General features: G+C 37.5%; 1 protein-coding gene across 2 annotated transcripts in view; it reads right to left on the bottom strand.

Annotated features, from left to right (window-relative positions):
* Window positions 1-3,130: 3,130 nt before the first annotated feature.
* The window catches only part of LOC124170822, a 35,814-nt gene continuing 15,748 nt past the window's right edge, over window positions 3,131-23,196 (bottom strand). The window contains exons 7-11 of one of the 2 annotated variants that reach the window (XM_046549798.1): window positions 13,032-15,461; window positions 5,673-5,710; window positions 5,498-5,588; window positions 3,362-3,586; window positions 3,131-3,282 (exon numbers count right to left, since the gene is read on the bottom strand). In XM_046549798.1, coding sequence (XP_046405754.1) covers window positions 3,197-3,282; window positions 3,362-3,586; window positions 5,498-5,588; window positions 5,673-5,710; window positions 13,032-15,461 — 2,870 coding nt within the window. In that variant the 3' untranslated portion in view covers window positions 3,131-3,196. The remainder of the gene's footprint in view (window positions 3,283-3,361; window positions 3,587-5,497; window positions 5,589-5,672; window positions 5,711-13,031; window positions 15,462-23,196) is intronic. The other variant, XM_046549799.1, reaches the window with a different exon arrangement.

Below are 23,196 nucleotides of genomic sequence, written 5' to 3'. Positions count from 1 at the left end.
TAACAATTATTGCATTATGTTATAAACTGAATCCTATTGAAAGCAGAACAAATTTAAAAGGTTGCTCTACTGAAGACAAATTGGATACAATAAAAACAAAATAAATATTATGATGCTGGAGAAAATCTCATTTATGAGCAACAAGTGATGTTCAGTGCCGTCTCTATAACCTCTGCATCACGGTCCTCAAAAATATTTTTCCTTTCTATGTCCCAAGAAGTCTCAAATGGTAACTAACAACCTTTTTTTCACCCTAAAAACAAAATCTTTCTTTAGAACAACAGCCCACATTTTGCACATTTTTCAGGGACTGCAGGGATGGTAAAAAATGATACAGTAAAACCTCTTTACATCGTAATGGAGGGGACCAAAATTTGGGCAATTTGATGTATGGAGGTTCACTATAGAGAGGTTTTAGTGGAAGGCACCATTTTTTCATATCGTTGGGAAATGAAAGGTGCTACTGTCTTTTTAATCATTAAATAACTATATTTAAACATATATGCATGCATAAGTGAACATATATTTACAGTTATACATTAGGAAAAGGATTACACAAAGGTAAAGTAACTAGTTAAAGAGGCCTTTTTAGAAAATAAATTAGTTATTGGTTTTGCTTAAAATTTTTTCCAAACTCTTTTGAAATAATGTTTTCAATTACATGAGCACTTTTTAATGTCATTTTCACTATAAATAAATCACTAGCTGTTTTCGTTAATGCCTTTTGACCTAAGAAATTATTCAATTTACTAATAGTGTTCGGAGGAGAGTACAATAGTTTTATATTTCTCAACATAATTTCTTCATCCTCGTATTTCACTGCCTGAGTATTTTAATTGTGCAGCCTAGATAGACAGTTTCTTATGTTTTTCCTTGGTTGTTTAAAATAGATGTCAGGGTGAATGATGGCTTTCCAAAGGTCACTGCTACATCATCCTTCTGCCAGCCCTCGTTGATGGCTAGAGAAATAGCTAATTATGTGGTAATGTCAAGTAGTCGCCTTCTTTTATTTCTCGAATCCATCATCAGCCTATGATTAATTAAGTAATTTTTATATTTTATGGGCAATAATTGAAAATACTCCTGATAATATCTTTTAGAGAACTGATTTATCATTCTTATAACATTTGACTTGTTAAAAATTATAAAAATATAAATAAACATGTGACTACTGCAAAAAATAGACAAGAAATTGAGCACAATTTTGAAAAGTTCATTGAATTCTCTCTCTCCAAAATATAATGCAAGTAGTGTTCCGAAGAAAAAATCTGTCAGGGGCACACAAAAATGCTAGGTCTGCGAAAGGACGTGATTTCCCGGCGAGAATGCTGGGCGAACTACTTTAGAATGCGGCGGCGACTGTAAGAAATTTCCTTGCCCGACCGCATATCAGCTAATTAGCTTTCTCCTTCACCTCACATTGTTGCGCATGGATTGATGTTCGTCAGTATTGCTAGAAATTGACATCCCGGACTCCCGATGGAAGATTTTGCGGCATAAATACGCAGGCAAGACATATGTCGCTAACCGCAATAAATTATAAACTACGATCGTTCACGAAAGCATCGAAAAAATTACCAAGGCGGTAGTAAGAAAGTGCTATACCGCAAAATGTGGGAATGAAATAATTACAAAATTGTATTTGATTTATTTCAAGTCGCAGTATATTCATGAAATATTTTCATTTTAGAAGCAGAAGTAGCAATGCGGTCGAGTAATTCTGTCTCCATGGATGGGAGTGAAGTTGGTTGAAATATTTCCGCCAGCAAGTGATTATAAGCTGCGCTGGTCGCCTCTTTTATTAACTGAACATTGTATGTAGGCACTTACAAGAAAATAAAGCCATAAGTAAATGAAAGCGATTGCTATCGCAAGATTTTGAAGATTTTGAGAGAAAACAATGTCTTCTGTCATCATCATCATTAACTGCCACTTAACATGATTAGGAGAGTTGGATGCCTTTTTCTTATTTACTGTTAGGTATGCTCTCATATGGAACAAAATGGCCCAAACTAATGGTTAACGTGAAAATTATTAAAGGTGTATAAGAAAAAAATAAGCGTGAAACATTTATCGCTGATAATGTCATTCCATGTTCGTAATCGCGGCTGCATTGATGGTCTCTAGTTGTCTCGGTACGAAATGCGGAGGTAGTTAGGCCGTCTCGGGGGTGTCTCGTTGCTATGATATATAGAGGTTTTACGGTATAAAGAGGTTCACTATAGAGAGGTTTGCCTATAAATTTACATGTAAAACTGACGGGACCAGAGGGTTGGTATGATGTATAGAGGTTTTCGATGTAGAGAGGTTCACTACATAGAGGTTTTACTGTAGTTGCCTTTTTCAACCAGTACTCTTTTTTATTACCAAGAGCCATGAACTTCTTAGCATGGGTAAACACCTGCATGGGAAAGAGTATATTGGGCAATATTTTCAAAAGCATGAGAGACACCAGTGCAAAATAAAGATTTGTGCTAACCTATGTATCAGTTATAGCTAATTGAAGAATTAAAAGAAAACACATTTCTCCAATTATATTATCATCTTATTATAACATGTCACCATCTCTCTAGTATTTTTCACAATTATTTACTGACTCCTCCTTAATTACTTTTGGTTTACCCCTTTCCTAATTTGATCCTGAAAACTTCGGACCCCTCTACCATGGACTCTGAATAGAAAACTCATGCCATTCCCAAAGCAGTGAAGTCACAATTTTCAGAGATAGTGTAAACAAGAGTACTTCATATTTCTCTTTCAAGCACTCAATACCATTCTTTATCCTGCCATTGAATGGTCACAATTTATGTGACATCCCATTAAAATAAATAGGCTATGTAACAACAAACGTGGGTGTTCATGAAATAAGGACAACAAACATGAGAGAAGTTATTATAAGTTATTTAAATAATCTGCAACAAAATTTAAAAAAAAATGATGGTTAAAACCGTTGAATGCCCCCTTTCCTACTGCGGAAAAGCAGCACAGCAAATGAAATCCCTGGTTTTATCTGCAAAAATGACCCAATGACTACTAAGGAAATAAATAGATAAAGTTATATCGAAGGAAAAATATTATGAAAAATTATGAGGACTTTGGAAATTGGAGCTATTAGAAAGAAAAACAGCAATAATAAAAAAGAATTTATTTTCAATGATATCTCAGAAGGAACATACATGGTCTCATTCATAAAAAATCATAAGTACTGCTGTTGTTTTTTTAATACCTTGGGTTGATCACTAACACTTGGAATACTTCTTTCCCCTTTTTTGAGGACACCTGCTGATAGAAAAGATAGTAATTAAGCAACTGTGAATGCCTAAAAGATGACAAACAACAAGAAATTTATTGGAGCTCTTACCATTTGGACGCACTTTCGGACTCTGGCGCTGACTTGGACTCACTGATGCTTTAGGGCTAGTTTCTGATGATTTGGGCGATGTGCTTCCCGTTCCTCCAGACCATGAAAATTTAGTGCGTATACTAGCTGCTGTTTGCTGGAAAACTTCCAATGCTCTGGTAAAATGAGCAGAAGCTCCACTGTTTCCGGGGTTTGGATTGTCCGGCACATTCACCGTCTTGCCAACTAATGGATGGAATGAAGACAGGAAAAAGTGTCCCAAATGAAAGGTGAATATGTATTAATTTGGCACTTTAAGCAATTCTTAAGACATACACTCATGGATACATCAATTACAGTGATTACCTATTTCAACTTTGAAAATTCAAAGCACTGCAGCTGGAGCACATAGTGCAACTGAGCTGGTTAGCCTTATGCATTAACCATTCAGACTGGTTAAGTTGGTCCAATCGCCAAACTATAAGACGATCCAGTCTCTTTTTCCTCACATATTAATAACTCAACATGTACTCAAACTGTCCTCTTGAAACTTTCAATGAATCTAGAGTGGACTGTATTTAACATTTGCTTATACCTAAAATTTACATATATATCACCTCAGTATTTCCTCATAAATATTGAGGTGATATATATCTCTATATGCCCTGAAAATTTCAGTATGACAGCATAAGTTTTGAAATCCATCAAAAAACAAGGCAATAGCAAGATAACTCTACTCAATAAGGTTGAACCACTCAAACACTGATTCAACGTGAAGGTTGGATAAGATCAGCGAAGGTAGAGCTCACCCCAGACTTTAACTCAGGCATGTCAAAGTCACATATTTTGGGTAAGGGTTTAGATCCTTTCCCTGGGCCACCTCACACTTTGAGGATTTTATCCAGGTGGTGTCCAAAGGTTTTGCCAGTAACCCACGACCATACGATCGGCAACCAAGCACTTTACCCACTAGGCTACATCTACTTCGGCAGTAGAAGTTGGCGTTTGGTTATGCTATGCCCAACAGGTGCATCCTTTGCAGCCTAGATGACAGGGACAGGCAAAGTAAGTATTCTGGCACAATCTGTAGCTAAATAGAGTGGGCAAGGACCACAATGTGTTATTTTGCTAGATTTGCTTCATAGAGAGCTCTCTTCAACAACAAATTTTCACTGTTACCATCTAATTTCCACATGATAACAGAATTAAAAATTTACCAGCGAGTGAATGAGAAATGAGTCCAAATGAGAATTGGAAGAGGTAATAATCCACAAGGATTAACGGGAGCTTGGGTGTCCACCCATGCAAGACGACAATGGGCTCATTTGGGAGAGAGAGCTCACAACAGCAGTGCAATATCCCTCCAAGTGAGACCGCCACGTAGCAACTAGCAATTCAAAACTTGTCAGCACTCCATCATCTCTTGGAAGGGTCTTTTCAGTCGCTACTTGCCTGCCTGTCAGTTCAAATAATGGATAAAGGAGGCCAATGGTGTATTGCTAAATGATCCAAAAGCTAAACCATAGCACCCAAAGAACTTTTCCCATTCAGGGAGGCTGAGGGTATGCTGCATAGCAGCCTGTTCCCATGATTTGGCCACTCTGCAGATGTTCAATATATATATGTGTTCAGAAAATTTTCAGAGCAATCTTGACAGTTAAATTCCTGAGACCTTGTCGCTGATTGCCGAAAGTTAAATAATGTAGCAGCTGCTTGATCATTATTACATAAAAATTGGAATTTCAAACCATTTACTGATCAATTATCCATGGATTGATCAATATCAGTGCATTAATAAATCGAATTTTGTCTTTTCGCAACGATATATCTGACTAATGAGGAAATTTTTGCTAGACATTGTCTTTATTTATTGTTCTAACGTAATTTATTTTAAAATTAACATTGAAATATTTATGTATTTACTTCTGAATAAATAAAAATGTAAAAAAGCAAAAGTTTTTATTTTTCCTGCCATATATAGTACTAAAAATCTGCGATTAAAAAAATATAAATCAGCTATAATGACTTTGCACTACAACTAATGATTATCCAGGGACCTTCAAACTTAATATAATGGACTTCTACTGTACTATACAGTCAAAGACATTTTTTCCAAATAGTAAAAGGATTGACTTGGAGAGCACATGAAATATGTACCTTCTGATTTTCCCTGGAAATTCATACTTGCACCAACTTGGTCCACATCAACTTCTAAAGGCACCACAATATTGGAGTTAATTTGGGACCCCTGTAATTAAATAAAATCTACTATCAAATATTGCTTCATAGAAATAAACAACAAAAATATTAAAGATGTATATTTAATGCTTACCAACATGTCTACTGGACAAGGAGCATCACTTACTTTACCTGAAAATAGAAAAATTTTCCTTGAGTTGTTAACCACTGGACCACAATAAGAATTCAACTGAAAATATTTTCAATTTACTTCAAAATATTTGGCATTTAACTAACAAATAATTACACTGGCAACCAACTTTGTGATGGGTTCATTTGATGACAGATTCTCTTTGACCATCTGATCTGAATGAGTGCATTTTAAAATTTCAAATTCACCAATCATCTTCACCTATTTATGTTACATAACATCATTATACATTCAACAGATAGTAGCTCAGAGGAGCAGGTATAAGTTCTCAGCAAATTACAAACAAAAGACACATGTTGACTCACATACACAGACTAGGAGAGAGAATCAATGAGATGAAAGAGATGGTACATTTTGGCTTTAGCTAATGCCTTTCTCAACCCATAGATGACATAGGAAGGCATCCACTAATCACTTTGAATATATATATATAAATTGATAGAAGTGGAAATAAAGGGGTAGGAATGCATAATACAAAATTGATAAGGACAACAGTGAAGTAGAAGAGAGTGGAACCCAGAAATCAGAGGGTTACAATATAGCCTGATTGAAACTCAAACCCAGAACCTCCCCATGATGCACTAGGAGCTTACCAGTAGCACTACCAGGATACATGCTCACAGCGATTTTTTTTTTATTCCCATACCACCGAAAACAGCACATAATCGTCAAATTTTGAGGGTTTATAAAAAAGAACACCCCATTGGCCCAAAGGAGTGACCAATATACACGGCACCAATGCAACTCACCACTCGCCAACAGAAAAACAGGATGCAAAGATATACACACTCATATGATAGTAGAAAATTGACATATTGGGGCATCCAAAACCCAAATGAAAAAAGAAAATATGGCCATTAAGTTATTAATCCATTCAAAAAATACCATGAGCACAAAAATCCATAGGAATTGACAGAAGAGAAAAGAAAGGGATAGGAAGACGTGCATAATACAAAATAGACACGGGTAATGGTGAGGTATAACATAGTAGAAGTCACAAATCAGAGGGTAAAATGAGTGGGACTCGAACCAAGAACCTCCAAATGTAGCAGGTACTCTACGAATAGTGCTACAAGGACATTTAAGAGTGTCTCATCAACATGGGGCCTCAGGATGCACAAAGTTTAAGAAAAGACTTCGCTGTTTCACAAAATAAAATATATTTGCGACCGGTTTTGATACAGCGTATCATCATCTGGCAATTACAAGTATCAGTACATCGAATTTATACCCTTGAAGGTGTTAGAGGGGCAGTGGAGTGGAGGTGGAGAAAGGGGGGGGAATGGGGGAGGGGGTAAGGGAAGGGAAGGTAGGTTGGGGAAGTACGTCGCTGATGGGTCACTGCACGGGGTAGCCGAGGGTTGGTGTATGATGACGAAATACGGGATCATACACCAACCCTCGGCTACCCTGTGCAGTGACCCATCAGCGATGTACTTCCCAAACCTACCTTCCCTTCCCTTACCCCCTCCCCCATTCCCCCCCCTTTCTCCACCTCCACTCCACCGCCCCTCTTACGCCTTCAAGGGTATAAATTCGATGTACTGATACTTGTAATTGCCAGATGATGATACACTGTATCAAAACCGGTCGCAAATATATTTTATTTTGTGAAACAGCGAAGTGTTTTCTTAACCTTTGTGCATCATGAAGGAGTTTCACCATGTTACGCCAACCACCATCGCATTTAGCATGGGGCCTCAGTATCAGAATTTAATCAATATATGAACTGGGCCCACACATACAGACAGGAACATACATATTCGGACATCCTAAACCCAAATGAAATGGTATGAAGAGCGAGAAAAGTGTTTTCCAAATCGACCCCTTGATAATTCTCACTTAGAGAATCCATCAATAACAGTTAACCTTACTGCTTCAGGTGAAACTTTTACCATGTGATTTTGGTCATTACTCCAGCTCCACACCAACATAGAGTTCCATGTTTTATGCACATTCACAATCCCTTCGTTTCACCATCTGTCTGTATTTATTTTTCATTTGCACCCATGGTGTCCCTAGTGCAATTGATAATACACATATCAAAGTGGATTTCTCCTTCGACTCAGCATGCTCTGATTGCCTTTTTTGCCACTAGGGCTGAGTGAGTCTCGACTTTCAATTCTTCCTAAGGATCGTTTTGTTGTTCTCAACTCTCTTGAAAAGTCTTACAGATTGTGTAGCCGGTGACATAACTGGAATATTTGAATGGGCAGAAAAATGGCATCACCTATTAATATGATACTGTGTCTTTTTTAACTAAGTTTCGGAGACTTATATGCACTGGTTTTGATGTCCTTACATTACTAAAGGCTGGGCGTCAATTTCATGCATCTTTTTATATCAAATATGATAAAAGTACCATTTAAAAAGTCCATCCATCAATTAATTCATAGCAGGGATACACTTAAGATTTTTCAAGGCATATTTGAAGAAAAATAAAAAATCTGCATGCGATGCTGAGCTTTAAGTTGACTTTTGATCGTGAGGCCAGAGCTCGGCAGCGCGTGCCGGGAGAAGCCAAACCAAAATGCTATTCCACAATAGAAATGAGCCATAATCTGTGTAGGAATCTCAAACTAGGTGCCATATTTTTTGATGATCAATAAACCTTAAGAAAGAAGGTCGAGACCAATCAGTTTGTGTCTTGAGCACAACTGGTATCAGTGCAGTGGATTACTACACCAGTAGTTGGTGGCGGGTAAATTCAACTGACCACAGCCATATGCCTAGGAAATGAAAACTATCGGAAAGATATGATATGTAAATCATAAATAAACAAATACCTGTGTGAATATTTTTTCAACTTAACCAAGCAAAATATTTAATTCCACATTAATAAATTTAATAGCTTGATGTTTATTGGTACCTAAGAATTAAGAAAAATATCAATATTCTGAGAAGGTAACACTGATAATACTTGCCTCAAGTTGCTCTATGTGGTTAAAAACATTGAACAATTAGGTGCAGAGTTACACAGAGCATAAATGAAGTGCATTCAGAGTCTGGAACATTAAATTTTGAAAAAAAAAAGCTAGTAGAACTTGACTATCATGGAGAAAATGCAAAAACATAATTCTCGGATATGAGAGCTGATTTTGGAATACCACTAGGGATGGTCGGATTGGATACCTCAGATCCAAATATCTGCGGCTATTGTCCTTCATCAGATACTTTGGATCCAAATTCGCAGAAGGCATCAGATCTGGATCCGAAATTAAATTTTTGCTTCAGTGAATGTAGCGTCCCATACGAGGGAGTGGAAAGTGTTCCGACCCTACCTTCCCATGCGCTGTTGCACTGCAATGCTTGCCCTACTCACGAACAGTTTTGTCCAAAAATTCTCACAGGGGTTATGCAACAGTGTCAACCACAAAAATTTTTACGGCAAAATACGACAGGCACATAGTGTGACTCTTACAAAGGGATTGAACGACCTTCGCGAAAATCTCAATGCCATAGGATAACAACCATGTCATAAGTTACTACGTCGCAAATAAAAAAAACCCTTGGCCCTCCATCACCCCATGCCTCTGATATTTTTTTTTCCTTTCCGAGGTCAAATAGTCAATTAATCATTATCTTCAAAGGAAAATATCAAGTTACACGAGAACAATGGAAGCATCTTTCATCCCTACCCCATCTCACCCACTGACCTTTATTATCTTACCTGCTTCAATTCTCCATTTCTAGAGAACAAATGCTAGGTGAGCGACTTACTGTCGACCCAAAGATGTCTCGATAGTTTTTGGCAATTGGATGTCATGCATGGGATTAAAAAAAGAATGAGACCAAATGCGTCGCATTTCTAACATATCTAGGTTTCTTTAAGCTCAAATCGATTGAAACAAAGTTTTGTTAGTTATAACAAGACTATAACGATATTAAAAAAAAGTCCAAACAGAACAATTTTCAAAGAAACAGGTGTGGCATCATTACTGTCAAACAAGAAGATATGGCCTGGAAACGCCAACTGTAAGTATCACATAGTTCGCCCAGCTTCGCTTTGAAGCCATTGAAGGCAACGATGTCACAAAATAGCACCTGACATGTGCGCCCTTGACTAACTCATTCGTAGCCTAATTGCTTGAAAGATGCAGGGAGTGCATTCCTTCTCCTTCACCTATCCTTTATGCACTTATGCTGCCCACCCTTTCCTCTAGCTGAGTGGTTGTCTTGTTCTGTTCCTGCAACTCGTCGCACTTTACGCTGATGTTGTTCTAAACATTGTTAATTGTGTTGCAGATTACATAATTGCAATTTAATTTAATGATATACTGATTAAAAATGTATTTCATTGTGCAAAAAAAAATTTTATTGACATAAAGAGAATTATGTGCATGCACTGTGATGTGAAACTATCACGTGGAAGTACAAAATCCACCTCACTGCAACAGAAGCATTCGCGGGTGAAACACAAGTCAGTATGCGATGAGAAAGTGACAAAATTCGGAGGAAATTTGTGTGTGGAATATTACAATTCAGTAAATGGTTTATCCAAAGATTGAAACCTATTTTCATTTCCAAATGCAAGCATGACAGTTAAGATCCTGAGCGTGTAAAGATTTTATTGTTTTTAAAAATAATTTGAAAGCTTATAAAAATATTTTTAATCAGTTAAATATTAAAATGTGTATGTAAATCTAAAGCATTTCTTTGATTGCATGTACCTAGACGAAACTTAAATAATGGATTTGTTTTACAGCAGGAATTAGAAAATGCATTTGGATCTTAAAATGTCCGATGATCCAGCTTCGGGAACCAGGCTTGCCAAATCCAGGTAAATATCAAGAATCACATCTCATCTAATTTTAACAGGTATTAAGCTTAACCCCTCAACGCCGTCATGCGTACCCAGTACGCGCCCTTTAAATTTCGTATGCCGCCATCATGCGTACCTGTACGCTTCCTGAACTTCTGAATCTAATATATTTTCTCCGTTAGATATTGTATTTTAAATTAAAAATAATTACTCCACATTTGGAAGAAATTTTTTTTTCTTTCCAATAAAATATTCATAGCAACTTTATACCTTCAGGTTTTTTTTAATGTTTCAACGAAATTCCGTTTTGAACAAGCGAGTTGACGAATTCGGCCTAAAAAATCAATGCTTTCCTTCAACTATACTATCTTGAAAACTGCTGCCTATTCTGCTTGTGAGATGTCAAGAAGGGTCAGCTACTTTAGCTCGAGATACGGTATCTTCATAAGCTCACTGCCTTCTCTCCGTCTTCTCCTTGTGTTTCATCACCTCGAGCCCCAAGTGTGTTTGGTCCACAGCATTAGTCCTAAGCAAAGGGGCCATGTGCTTCACTTTGCATTTATCTTTTCTTTACTTTTGTAGACAGTAATCAACGAAGATAAGATTCCTTCTAAACAGTCAGCGTATATCAGGGCCCCTTTGAGATATTCTCTCGTCTCTTGATGGAGCTACGAAACCACGCGCTTCAGTTCTCTAGAGCCATTCATGCTGTGTGGTGTTCTTTCAGGCAGTGTGTTGAAATTCTCATCGGGTGTACTTCCTGTGTGTGGTTATTTTAATTTATAAATTGGGGATTCTACGAAATTGGAATAATTGAAAGGCAAAAAAGAGACTCGGAAGTCTGTTTGTGCATTAGGTTATAATGAATTCATAGGTGGGGTGAATTTCAAGGACCTGATATTGCATTCGTATCTAATTGAAAAAAAATGCCGTAACATGTGGTGGATGAAGTTATTTAGGAGACTATTGAATGCCGCAGTCCTAAATTCATATGTTGTTCACAGGAAAACACGTATAAAAAATTGACTCAGTTATCATTTTGCATGCAATTGGTCGAAGTAATATTTTTGAAATATCCAACTCCATATGGGCTGTTTGGACATGGCCGTCACTCCTTAGACAATTTAGTATCAAAACTCAAAGAAATACATTTCCTAAAGAAAATTACTACAAATACGAAGAAAACAAAGCCTCAAAGGAGGTGTGCAGTTTGCGCCTAGTGTAGGCAATGAAGAGAGATGTACTGGTGTGAAAAATGTGCAGTGGGCTTATGCTTGGATTGCTTCAAATCATTTCACATAAAGCAGAATTACAAAGGTAAAGTCAATTGTATATTTATATATTGACGTTTGAAACATTAGCACGTGAGTGCCTATCTGAAATGATTCTGTAATAATAAAACAAAGTCGGAGAAATGGGCGAAGTGATGAATTCTCAAGTAGGTGAAACAGGTAATCCTATTGAAAGTATCCCATCGGCTATGACATTTTCAACCCCAAATCACTTAAATACATCATGTAATTGTGTTTAAGAAATGCATGGAATGTTAGAGATCTCGAAACTAATTCGAAACAAAATTTAAATATTTGAAAACTGAAAATTTATTCATATGTTCATAGAACAAGATACATAAAACAATAAATATTTGTTCAAATCGGTTGAAAAACTATCATATAGTAGTGCATTATATTATGCAGGTTTACAAAAATTTTCAACGATACTGACTGTATATTATGAAAGCTATAAATTATTGAATGATAGCATGCCAAAAGGTGAAGTCATTTAAATCTCATCCAGCCGCTGGGATGGGATTTAATTAAATGCCCGCCGCGCTTGAAGGGTTATCTTACCAAGCCACCCATTCAAGTAGTCACCATTCTCCAGGAATCAACGCACAGGCATCCAGCCAAAATCTAACAAACATGCTACACAGGTTGGCCAGATATGCACAGTGCCAACAAACTACCACTGGAATGCATTCTAATGATGCTAATATTGAAACTGGTCAACTGACCGACTAACAGTGTGCTAAGCACCCTGGAAATAGGTAGACAACAGCTATGTTTCACAGGAACTAGTGCACTTCCAGCACTTCAGAAAGGAGGAGGTAGATAACCAATTACCAGAATCCAAAATCTATTCTCTCCAGCCATTTGCTTTAGATGGTTCCAGCCACATTTAGGAAGTTTATCCAGTATACCAGCTGGATTTTTGTAGGAATTCAACTTAATTTTTTTGGATGCAGAAAGCTAGATTCTGGCTCACTTTTAATTAGAGTGAGTAACTCAATTGATTCCATCAATGTTCGGGTAAGAAGCTAAAATGCTCATTTGTTAGGGGTTCTAATCCCTGCCTTTTCAATTTTTTTTGCATCATCTTACTTTATGCTATGACTACATGATGTTCATTTTCCTTACCGAAAGAATTAGCAAAACAAGAATCCATTGCCACGCCACCGCTCTGAGTAGCTAGCCCCCTCAGTTTACTTCACTGGAATGCATTTTGAAAAAAAATACCCTGATAAATCAAAAACCACTCACCTTTATCAAGAGGAACGTTACTGTACAGCTGAGTGGGCCAAGGACGAGCCTCATTATTGGTGGTGCTTCTCTTCAGTGGGCTCAATGCATCATTAGAATTTGGAGAGCGTGGGTTAGCAGGATTATGAAGCACTTTGCTGTCACCACTTGCCACAGAGTGCATCCATGGAGTACTTGAAGGTTGAAACGAATTAGAATCACTAACAGTTATCTTTGTTGATCTCAAACTTTTATGGGCTAGATCACTGGGACTGGGTAAGGTTTCAGGCATTTTAAGTACTTTCTGTTTCTGCAACTCACTTGCCTCACAAAAATTTTCACTAGTTTTTGGAACACCTTTCAAATATTTACATTTACTTACAATTGGCAACTTCTGAACACCAGGAGGACTCTTAGTGGTCACATTGCCATCACCAGCCTTATTACTTTCACTCAATTCTCTAACAGGAAGACTCTCTCCACATATCACTTGACTACTCGTCGGTTGATTCTCAAACTGTTTTTTCAGTGGACCTCCATCAGGATGAGACAAGGAATATGACTCATTACTACTTGGAGGCCACTTATTGACTTTGCTAGTTTTTATCGAGCTACTCTTATCATCAACACTTTGACCAACTGCTCGTCTAAAACTATTCCGTCTTTCTCTAATACCAAGTCCACCAACAACTGTGTCCACTTTGTGGCGGGCACTAACAGCAGCACTTCGCTGGCAATCGCCCGAATCAGAATTTTCCATCCCTTCAGCCATTAAATACTTTGTAGAATGGTCGTACACTTTGCTTGAATCAATCTGTAAGGATTTTTGTTTCTGCAAGAGAGTTTTTGCTCCCCCTATCTTATCAGGTATTGATTTATACTTGAACGGCTCCTTCACAAGTTTGGTGCTATCAGTAACATCAAACTTTTTCAGATCTGAATACTGAACATCTTGAGAGAAAGCTTTTAAAGCATGAAAGCTCTTTTCCCTTCTCAAATTGAAGTTTTGTGCTCTGCAAACATCACAGTTTGGCTTGACCATTTGATCAGTCCTCTTCCCTTCTAAACTTCGAGGAAACTGCTCAGTGTCTGAGCCAGATTTATTTGCACTAGAAACAGATGGAAGTCCAACTTCTGGGTTAGGTGCTCCACTATTTATACTTACTTTAGCTGAACATGCTTCCCTAACATCAGTCCTTTTTGTGGATGAAATACTGGTATCAGTCAATTTCACTGGTTTAGTACTTGAAATAGAGCGAACTTTCAGTGGCATGTTATCTTTAGAGAAGTTATCACCTGCTGGAACAAAAATGTCATAACCTCTGGATGCCTTTGACAAGGACTCAGATTTCCGTTCAGCAATGCATGGCGGATGGGCAGAAGAGGCAACTCCTTCGGCAGGCAAATCCTGGGTCTGAACTGCATCCTTTTTCGAGAGAGAGAGCTTAAAAGTTTCCCCACTCATTTTGGCTTTCAACGATTTACTTCTCTTAATTGGAAGAGCCGGACGTAGGGGTTCTAGGGAGACGTGAGATACAGGCGGAAGTTCTACAGAAGATTTAGAGGAATTTTTATTCTTCAGCAAAGGTGATAACATAAAACTATCTGGCACAGGTTTCCTTTGAATAATTGGCACATTTGTAGCTTGGTCACGTGACTTCATTTCGCAGTAGAGAGAAGCTTTAGGATCACAAAAAACAGAACGCTTCAAGTCTTCCACACCTTCCCTTTCAACAGGAAAGGAATCCACATTCACCTCTGGACCCTGGTAGATTGAGCATGACCTGTCAACGTGATTATTCGATGCACTTTTGAATCTCTCACTTTCACTCAAGTCTGACGAGAGGGGAGGCTGTACTTCCTCCTCACTGGCCCCCGATGCAGTAAATTGAGAGAATTTCTGCGGCTTCCTCACCGCTCCCAAAGAGTGACTCCGAGTGACCCCCTGCGGACAGCGTGGCTTGGCCAATATGCTCCCCGCATTCATCTGTTTGACTTCCCTGACTCCTGAATTACTCTCAAAGAGGGCTTTCAGTCTGGCAATCGATGGTTTCTGCACTTCACCACAGTCTTCTTGCCCTGAAGACGAGGTCCGAGGGAGGCCAAAGGCACAATCACTCATTGTTGCAGTGAGAGGGGCAGGCGTTGGGACACGTTTTGCACTCGATAGAATTTTTTCACTTTGCTCAATCGTATCCAGATCATTTGCTCCTAAAAGTTTCCCGGGGAACGGCTGTTGACACACCTTTCCACATGCACTGGCCATTGCTAGCTGCCTTTGAGTTAGATTTTCAACTTCTTTCTCTTGTTTCGAAGAAATTGCATGAATTCTTTTCTTATGTGGCAAGGGCGGGGCATCTGATACACCTGGCATAGTTATCGCAACGGCTTCTTCTGTGGACACAGAACTCGATGTAATACTGCTCTCCTTCTCTCTGCTATCCTGTTTTTCTGGAAATAAAAAAATATATATACATTAGAAACACCAACAATAGGATGATTTCCTATTTTTTTATTGCCAAAATCAAATGATTATTACTCCTGAAGTACGTATTTCATGCTTTTAGATTTTTAAATGACGATTTCTATTTTTTGCGATTAAATGAAAAGTGAAAATTTTCAAGCACACAAAAACACAATGGCTAAGTATGAATGCTGGGAAAGGCCTGTGTGACATCATTCTGGTCATGGCTGCATCTGTGTAAGCCCACCTGGGTGTGAGGCTGTGAGTGCCGCTATGATGTAGGCTGCTAGCAGGTAGCAGAGTACCCTGCTAGCAGGTAGCGCTCGACTTTAATAAGGATTATTAATACTCTATCAAACAAAGGAAACTTTCCGACCATAGGCAATTTTAATAGGTGATTATTAAGAGATCTTTCCCTGAGCTCTGTGCCTCATGCATGCATTGGTAATCTCAGAAGATGTAAAATTCTTGATTACTCGTATAGCATCCGGACCCCTGTGACGTCATGTGGAGCGGCATCGCATGTCCGCCAATCTGGCCTTTTTCAAATGAGGTTAAAATTGACCCTTAACATTCGTCTAAACTGGAATTTCTAAAACAGAATAATTTGTATATTATGAATATACTAATGGTGGGTAACAAATCGCAATCAATGCCTTTTGTTTTCTTTGATGAAGGAAACTACCCTATTGCCTTGACCTTTATCCAATGAAGTATTACTGAGAAAAATTTCCCAGAAAATATCCTTTTATCAGTTAGGAACAAGATTGGAATGTGACTGGCTGCAGTAAGGATATCTATAACTGCAGCCAACATTATTGATACTACAATGATATGAAATCAAAAATCATATTGATGCTAACTGAATGTACAATTGTTTCAGAGGTGGATAAAGGATCTGGCTATAAAACTAAGGAACAGAGAAGTACACTAAGTGATTGCTGTTTGGATGCTGCACTCGTAACCTTGACAGTTTTTCTGGTCTTAGCAGAAGAGAGCAGGAGATTATTATTATTATTATTATTATTTCGTCTTATTTTATCAAGCGAATTTTAGGACATTGTTGTCCTCTCTTCCAATTAACTTGATGGACAATCACAAACATCCATGCCCTGGATGGTGATCAATCCACCCAGGCGGGATTCGAACCCGCGACCTCTAGGTTAGCAGCCGGGGACTTTACCCCGACGCCACCGAGGCCGGCATTTAAATATTTTGTTTTTTTGCTGGCGTTTGAATCGGAGATGTCCGATGACAACATATTAGGATTGGAATTGCACCTACTTCTCACTAAAATTCAACTCCTACTGAGCATAATCATTCAAGCTATTGATCAGATTGTGCATAGCCCTGCTTCAGTGCCCCTAAGCGTCAGCGGCGTGCACTTTGTATCCCAGCATGTGCTCTTTTCTATCTATTTTTAAGGTCAAATTCCTCAAGGTTCTACAGAACAGAGTAAAAGCATAATTTTAAACAAGTAAATCCAGAGATATTATGATTCCTCAATTTTTCGGGCACCTGTGAGTAATTTATCTGTTTATTAACTTTCACCGCCAAAAAATGCACTTATGATTTTACATTGCCTGACCTCAATAAATAGACAAAAACTTACAGAGAAAAAAATTGAAGAAAAACATACACATAAATACCGTATTTCTCAGAATATAGTCCCCCCCTAATTTTGAGGCTTCAGTTTCTGGAAAAGTTAAAAAAAAATGCATTTGAATATAATTTACTTTTACCACAGGCATTTTTGGAAAAAAAGGGGGGACCATATTCAGACATATACGGTACATCAAATCAAAGAAAGGGACTTAGAGGTTAGTGAGCAGCACTTGGGTGGAATTTTAGGGAGAATTTGAAAATGTGGCACATTAGGTGTGGTCCAGCAAAGGTTATTTTCAGGCCAGGGAGTTAAACAAAGAAGGAATTCAAGAAAAAGAAGGGCCTTGAGAGATAAAGAGGGGAAATTTTATTAATCTTGAACGTCCCATAAAGAGGGACAAGGGCTATTTCTAATGGATAAAATACAAAAATAAATTATTGAGATTGACAAAATACCTTCATTTCTAATACGAATCAATGGAATGCAGAAAAAAGGGGTCATATTGGCAGAAGGGACTTGAGGAGGGAGGATACAAAAACAGATGGTGAGGACAAGACTGTATGTATAGTACTGAAAGATAAATTTTACAGATAAAAGTGATGATTTGTATAAAAAATGACCGTCTTAGAATATTTAAGTGTGCCTTGGAGAATAATTTTTGTCCTGGGAAGGTGTGAGGAACTCATTTGGCAATGGGATGGAGACTGAAATGGGTCCATGAGGTGCTTAAATTTTGCTGTAGTATGTTACGTTGCATACATTATCAATCTACTAAGAAACAAAAATACTAATAGAGACAGTCTTTAATTTTGAAACACTATTTTAAATTATCAGCTGGGTGTGAACATAAACAAATGCATGAAATTTTACCAAAACATCACACATCTAGTCAAAACTTTTACAACTTCAAAAGCAAACGTAAACATTGGAGTCAAAAATTAGGTGATAAGTTTCCTTTGTGAGGCTTTTAAACACAAATGCATTATCTTAAAAAAAACACTTAACCTAAAAGTGTAGCCAAGGTCGCTATAATAATAATACTTTTACCAAAAAATGATAAAGCCATCCATTTTGCCCATGTTCACCATGTTTCTTAAGTACGACCAGTACAACTCCGTAGTATGACTTCAGCTGCACTAGCTGTACCACATCTTTTTTTGATTGTGAAGTTTGCCATAAGTCGAAAAATGTGATATGACTTCTATGGGAACTGGGTAAATTTAAGTATGCCAAGTATACTCATCATACCTAGAGTACTTCGACTATTGCTTTCCCATCTTGCCAGTAAAAAGTAGAAGTTATTCAAGGACAAGCTACAAAAAACCTTGGGTCTCGCAAGAAATTCGTAACTTATCGAGGTACATGAAAGATTTGGCTCTGTACTTCAATGGTAAAACGGACCCCACTGATAGACGCGAGTATACTGTCTTGAAAAAGAATTATAGGTATATCCTTCAGAATGCCAAGAAGACATACAATAACCAAAGAATTAATAATGCAGCAAATAAAACTAAAGAAATTTGGAAAATTGTTAAAGAATCGAAACATAGCAAGAGTAATAGGTCAGACTTTAAACTCTTGAACTCCCAGGACAATACCATTTTGGATGATAATTTTCAAATGGCCTCTGCCCTCAATGATTTTTTCCTGTCACATCAACTACCCAAATTGAATCAACATACTAAATATTCCCGAACAGTAACACCTTGTAATTCCTTATTTCTTCAGCCTTGTTCTGATTCAGAATTAAGGAATGTTATCCGGAAACTAAGCAATAAGTTTACTGCTGGCCTTGATGAGATTCCAATGGTTGTAATAAAGCGTTCTTTCCATGCAATCATGTCCCCATTATTATTCTTGATCAATGAATCTTTACGGTTAGGCATTTTTCCAGGTCCACTCAAAGTAGCAAAGATCATCCCTCTATACAAAGGTAAGGGCAGTCGACAGAGGATGAATTCATATCGTCCAATCTCTCTACTGAATCAGTTCAGTAAGATTTTTGAGGTAGTATTTTATTCACGTCTCATAGCTTATTTGGAATCTCAAAAATTATTATCCACCGCCCAACATGGCTTTAGGAAATCAAGGTCTACTACTACTGCCACTTACCAGGTTGTGAATAAAATATTAGATGATCTGGATAACAGACTAGAATCACTTATTCTCTCCTTTGACTTTTCTAAAGCGTTTGACTGTGTCAATCACGGTCTATTACTGCAAAAACTTGAAATGTTTGGAATTAGAGGTGCAGGCTACAAGTGGATTGAGTCTTACCTGAGTGATAGGCGACAAAGTGTTGTCCTTAGAAGGGATGGAACCAATTTTATGTCCCCTGAGAAAAAAATTGTCATGGGCGTTCCCCAGGGCTCAGTCCTGGGACCAGTTCTGTTCCTTTTATTTATAAATGACCTCCCAGATATGTTTAAATATGTACCAGGTGTACTTCCAGTATTGTACACTGATGATACCAATGTTTTAGTGTCTGCCACATCAATGGAAAGCCTGACCTTAAAATCTAATGATGCAGCACGTGTCTTACAAGAGTGGTGTAATCAAAATTCTCTCCTCCTCAATGTGGAGAAATCTAATTTAATTTACTTTTGCAACAAGAATAAACAGCAATCACAGATCTCTGTCAAGACTGATGGTAAACCTATTCCACAAAACCTCAGTTCCTCTTTCCTGGGTGTAACTCTTGATAATCAAATATCTTGGGAGGAACATATTCAGAAGCTTCGCAGTAAATTGAGTTCTGTCTGTTTTTTGATCCTGTCTATCCGAAAAACTGTAGATATTGATGTACTATTATCAATTTATTATGGTGAATTCTACTCACATGTAATGTTTAGTATACTCTTCTGGGGCCCTAGACCCAATTCCAAAATAATCTTCAAAATTCAAAAGAGGATACTCCGTATTATCGGCAAGGTGCCTGTTTATGCTCCATGTCGCCCTCTTTTTAAGAAATTCAACATTTTACCTCTCCCCTGTGTATATATGTATGCTGTAATTGTCTGTGCAAAAAAGAATCTTTCGAATTATGCAACAAATAGTGATTACCACTGTCATTATACAAGGAGTTCTACAAGCCTCCATCAAACATTTACAAGAACCAAGAACTCAAGTTATGCACCTTGGCACATGGGCCTACTGCTATTTAACAAACTCCCACCAGAAGTGAAGGGAGTCAAAAACATATATCTCTTCAAATCAAAGCTTCATGAGTTTCTTTTGAAAAAGTTATTTTATTCTGTGGATGCTTTTCTTCATCCATAACACCTTGCTTTTTACATGATGTATGGTAATACCTTGTAGTTTTTTGTATCTATGTATTTTTGTACCATAATTGACGTGTCCTATATTTGTGAGAACAAATCGCCGGACAAATAAATTATTACAGTAAAACCTCTATGTAGTGAACCTCTTTACATCGTAAACCTCTATACATCGTACCAACCCTCTGGTCCCGTCAGATTTACATGTAAATTTATAGGCAAACCTCTCTATAGTGAACCTCTTTATATCGTAAAACCTCTATATATCATAGCAACGAGAGACCCCCGAGACGGCCTAACTACCTCTGCATTTCGTACCGAGACAACTAGAGACCATTAATGCAGCCGCGATAACGAACATGGAATGACATTTTCAGCGATAAATGTTTCACGCTTATTCTTCTCTTTTACACCTTTACTTTACTGCAATTTTCATGTTAACCATTTTGTTCGATACGAGAGCATACCTAACGGTAAATAAGAAAAAGGCAACGAACTATCCTAATCATTTTAAGTAACAGTAAATGAAGACAGAACGCATCGTTTTCTCTCGAATCATGGTAAAAATTGCGCGATAGCACTCGCTTTCTATTACTTATGGCTTTATTTTCCTGTAAGTGCTTACATACTATGTTCAGTTAATAAAAGAGGCGACCAGCGCAGCCTATAATCCCTTGCCGGCGGAAATATTTCAACTAACTTCACTCCCATTTATGGAGACAGAATTACTCAACCGCATTGCTACTGTTTCTAAAATGAAAATATTTCATGAATTTACTGCGACTCGAAATAAATCAAATACAATTTTGCAATTATTTTATTCCCATATTTCCCGGTGTAGCACTTTCTCACTGCCGCCTTGGTAATTTTTCGATGCTTTCATGAACGATCGTAGTTTACAATTTATTGCGCTTAGCGACAGTCATCTGTCTTGCGTGCGTATTTATGCCGCGAAATCTGACTCTTCCATCAGGAGTCCGGGACGTCAATTTCTAGCAATACTGACGAACATCACTCCATGCGCGACAATGTTAGGTGAAGGAGACAGCTAATTAGTTGACACGCGGTAGAGTAATGAAATTTTTTACCGTCGCCGCCGCATTCTGCAGTAGTACGCCCAGCATTCTCACCGGGAAATCACGTCCTTTCGCAGACCTAGCGTTACTGTGTGCCCTCGACAGAGTTTTTCTTCGGAACGCTACGTGCATTGTATTTTGGAGAGAGGGAATTTAACAAAATTTTCAAAATTACGCTCAATTTCTTGTTTATTTTTTGCAATAGTCACGTGTTTATTTATTTTTTATAATCTTAAACATGTCATACGTTGTAAGAATGATAAATCAATTTTCTAAAATATATTTTAAGGAGTATTTTCAATTATTTGCCATAAAATATGAAAACATACGAAAATTACTTAATTAATTATAAGTTGATGATGGATTCAACAAATAAAGCAAGGCGGCTGCTTGACATTACCGCATTCCGAGGATTTTTCCAAGCCATCGACGAGGGCAGGCAGAAGAAAGATGTAGCAGTGACCTTTGGAATACCATCTATTTTAAACAACCGAGGAAAAACAGAAGAAACTGTATATCTAGGCTGCACAAATAAAAAACGCGGGCAGTGAAATAAGAGGATGAAGGAATTATGTTAAGAAGTATAAAAGTTGTGTACTTCCCTCCAAACACTACTAATAAATTACGACCCTTAGACCAGGGAATTATTTCTTTGGTCAAAAGGCATTATCGAAAACAGCTAGTGATTTATTTTTTATGGAGAGTGAATAGTGAAAACGACATTAAAAGTGCTCATGGAACATCCTTCAGTCCATGCACAGGCTGTGCCTTTCCTCAATTTTTGAGAAATGCTTCATCAAGGCTGGGATTATGGGTGGTAGCAAACAGGAGGAAAGTGAGATATTTGAGAATGAACCTACAGAGTACGATAAAATCAACAAAATAGTTGACACAAATTCAACATTTGAAGACTTTGTAAATGTTGATAATGATTTATTCATTTGTTCCTCACATGAGTTGGAAGATAGTGGTGAAGGAGATGTATATATCTTGCAGGATACAGTAAGAGATGGATTTAGAGGAAGATGTTAGTAATGAGGAATCAGTTACAGTTCCCACCAAAACATAGGTTGAGGAATTATTGAACATAATTAAATTGTTTTTATTAAGCATGGAGGAATGCGATCATAATATGATTGTATTCAATAGAATTAGAAACATTATATCGAAAGAGTTTTAAAAAGGTTAAAGCAAACCCAATAACTAATTTCTTTCCTAAAAAGCTCTCTTGAACAAGTTACTTTTACCTTTGTGTAATCATTAAATTGTAAATATATGTTCACTAATGCATGCGTGTATGTTTAAATATATTAATATTATGGTTTATCAATAAAATGGTGCCTATCACCAAAACCTCTCTATAGTGAACCTCCATACATCAAAATGCCCAAATTTTGGTCCCCTCCATTACGATGTAAAGAGGTTTTACTGTATTATTATTATTATTATACCACAAAATGATTAGAATGCTGCCCATTAACCGCACATTCATACCACCCTAGAAAATGGAACAGTGCCTTGGCATTCGGACCTTCTAGATTTGGTAAGCGTTGAGATTCCGAAGCCAGAAGCCAAGGGCCTTATCGATAGGGAGTGGAAGGGGTTACTGTGAAGAGCAAGTTGATTTGTTTGCCATTGAAACACTATCTGAAAGGGCAGTAGAGAAACAAAAAAAATATTACGATTTTCTTATGCCAGTGAACACACTGGTTATTCCTTTCCCTGAGTCTTTAGGCATGATTTAATACACAAAATTCCACAC

This window comes from Ischnura elegans, chromosome X (assembly GCF_921293095.1).
Source record: "Ischnura elegans chromosome X, ioIscEleg1.1, whole genome shotgun sequence".
NCBI classification, from domain to species: domain Eukaryota; kingdom Metazoa; phylum Arthropoda; class Insecta; order Odonata; family Coenagrionidae; genus Ischnura; species Ischnura elegans.
This window is presented reverse-complemented; position numbering and strand designations above follow the sequence as displayed.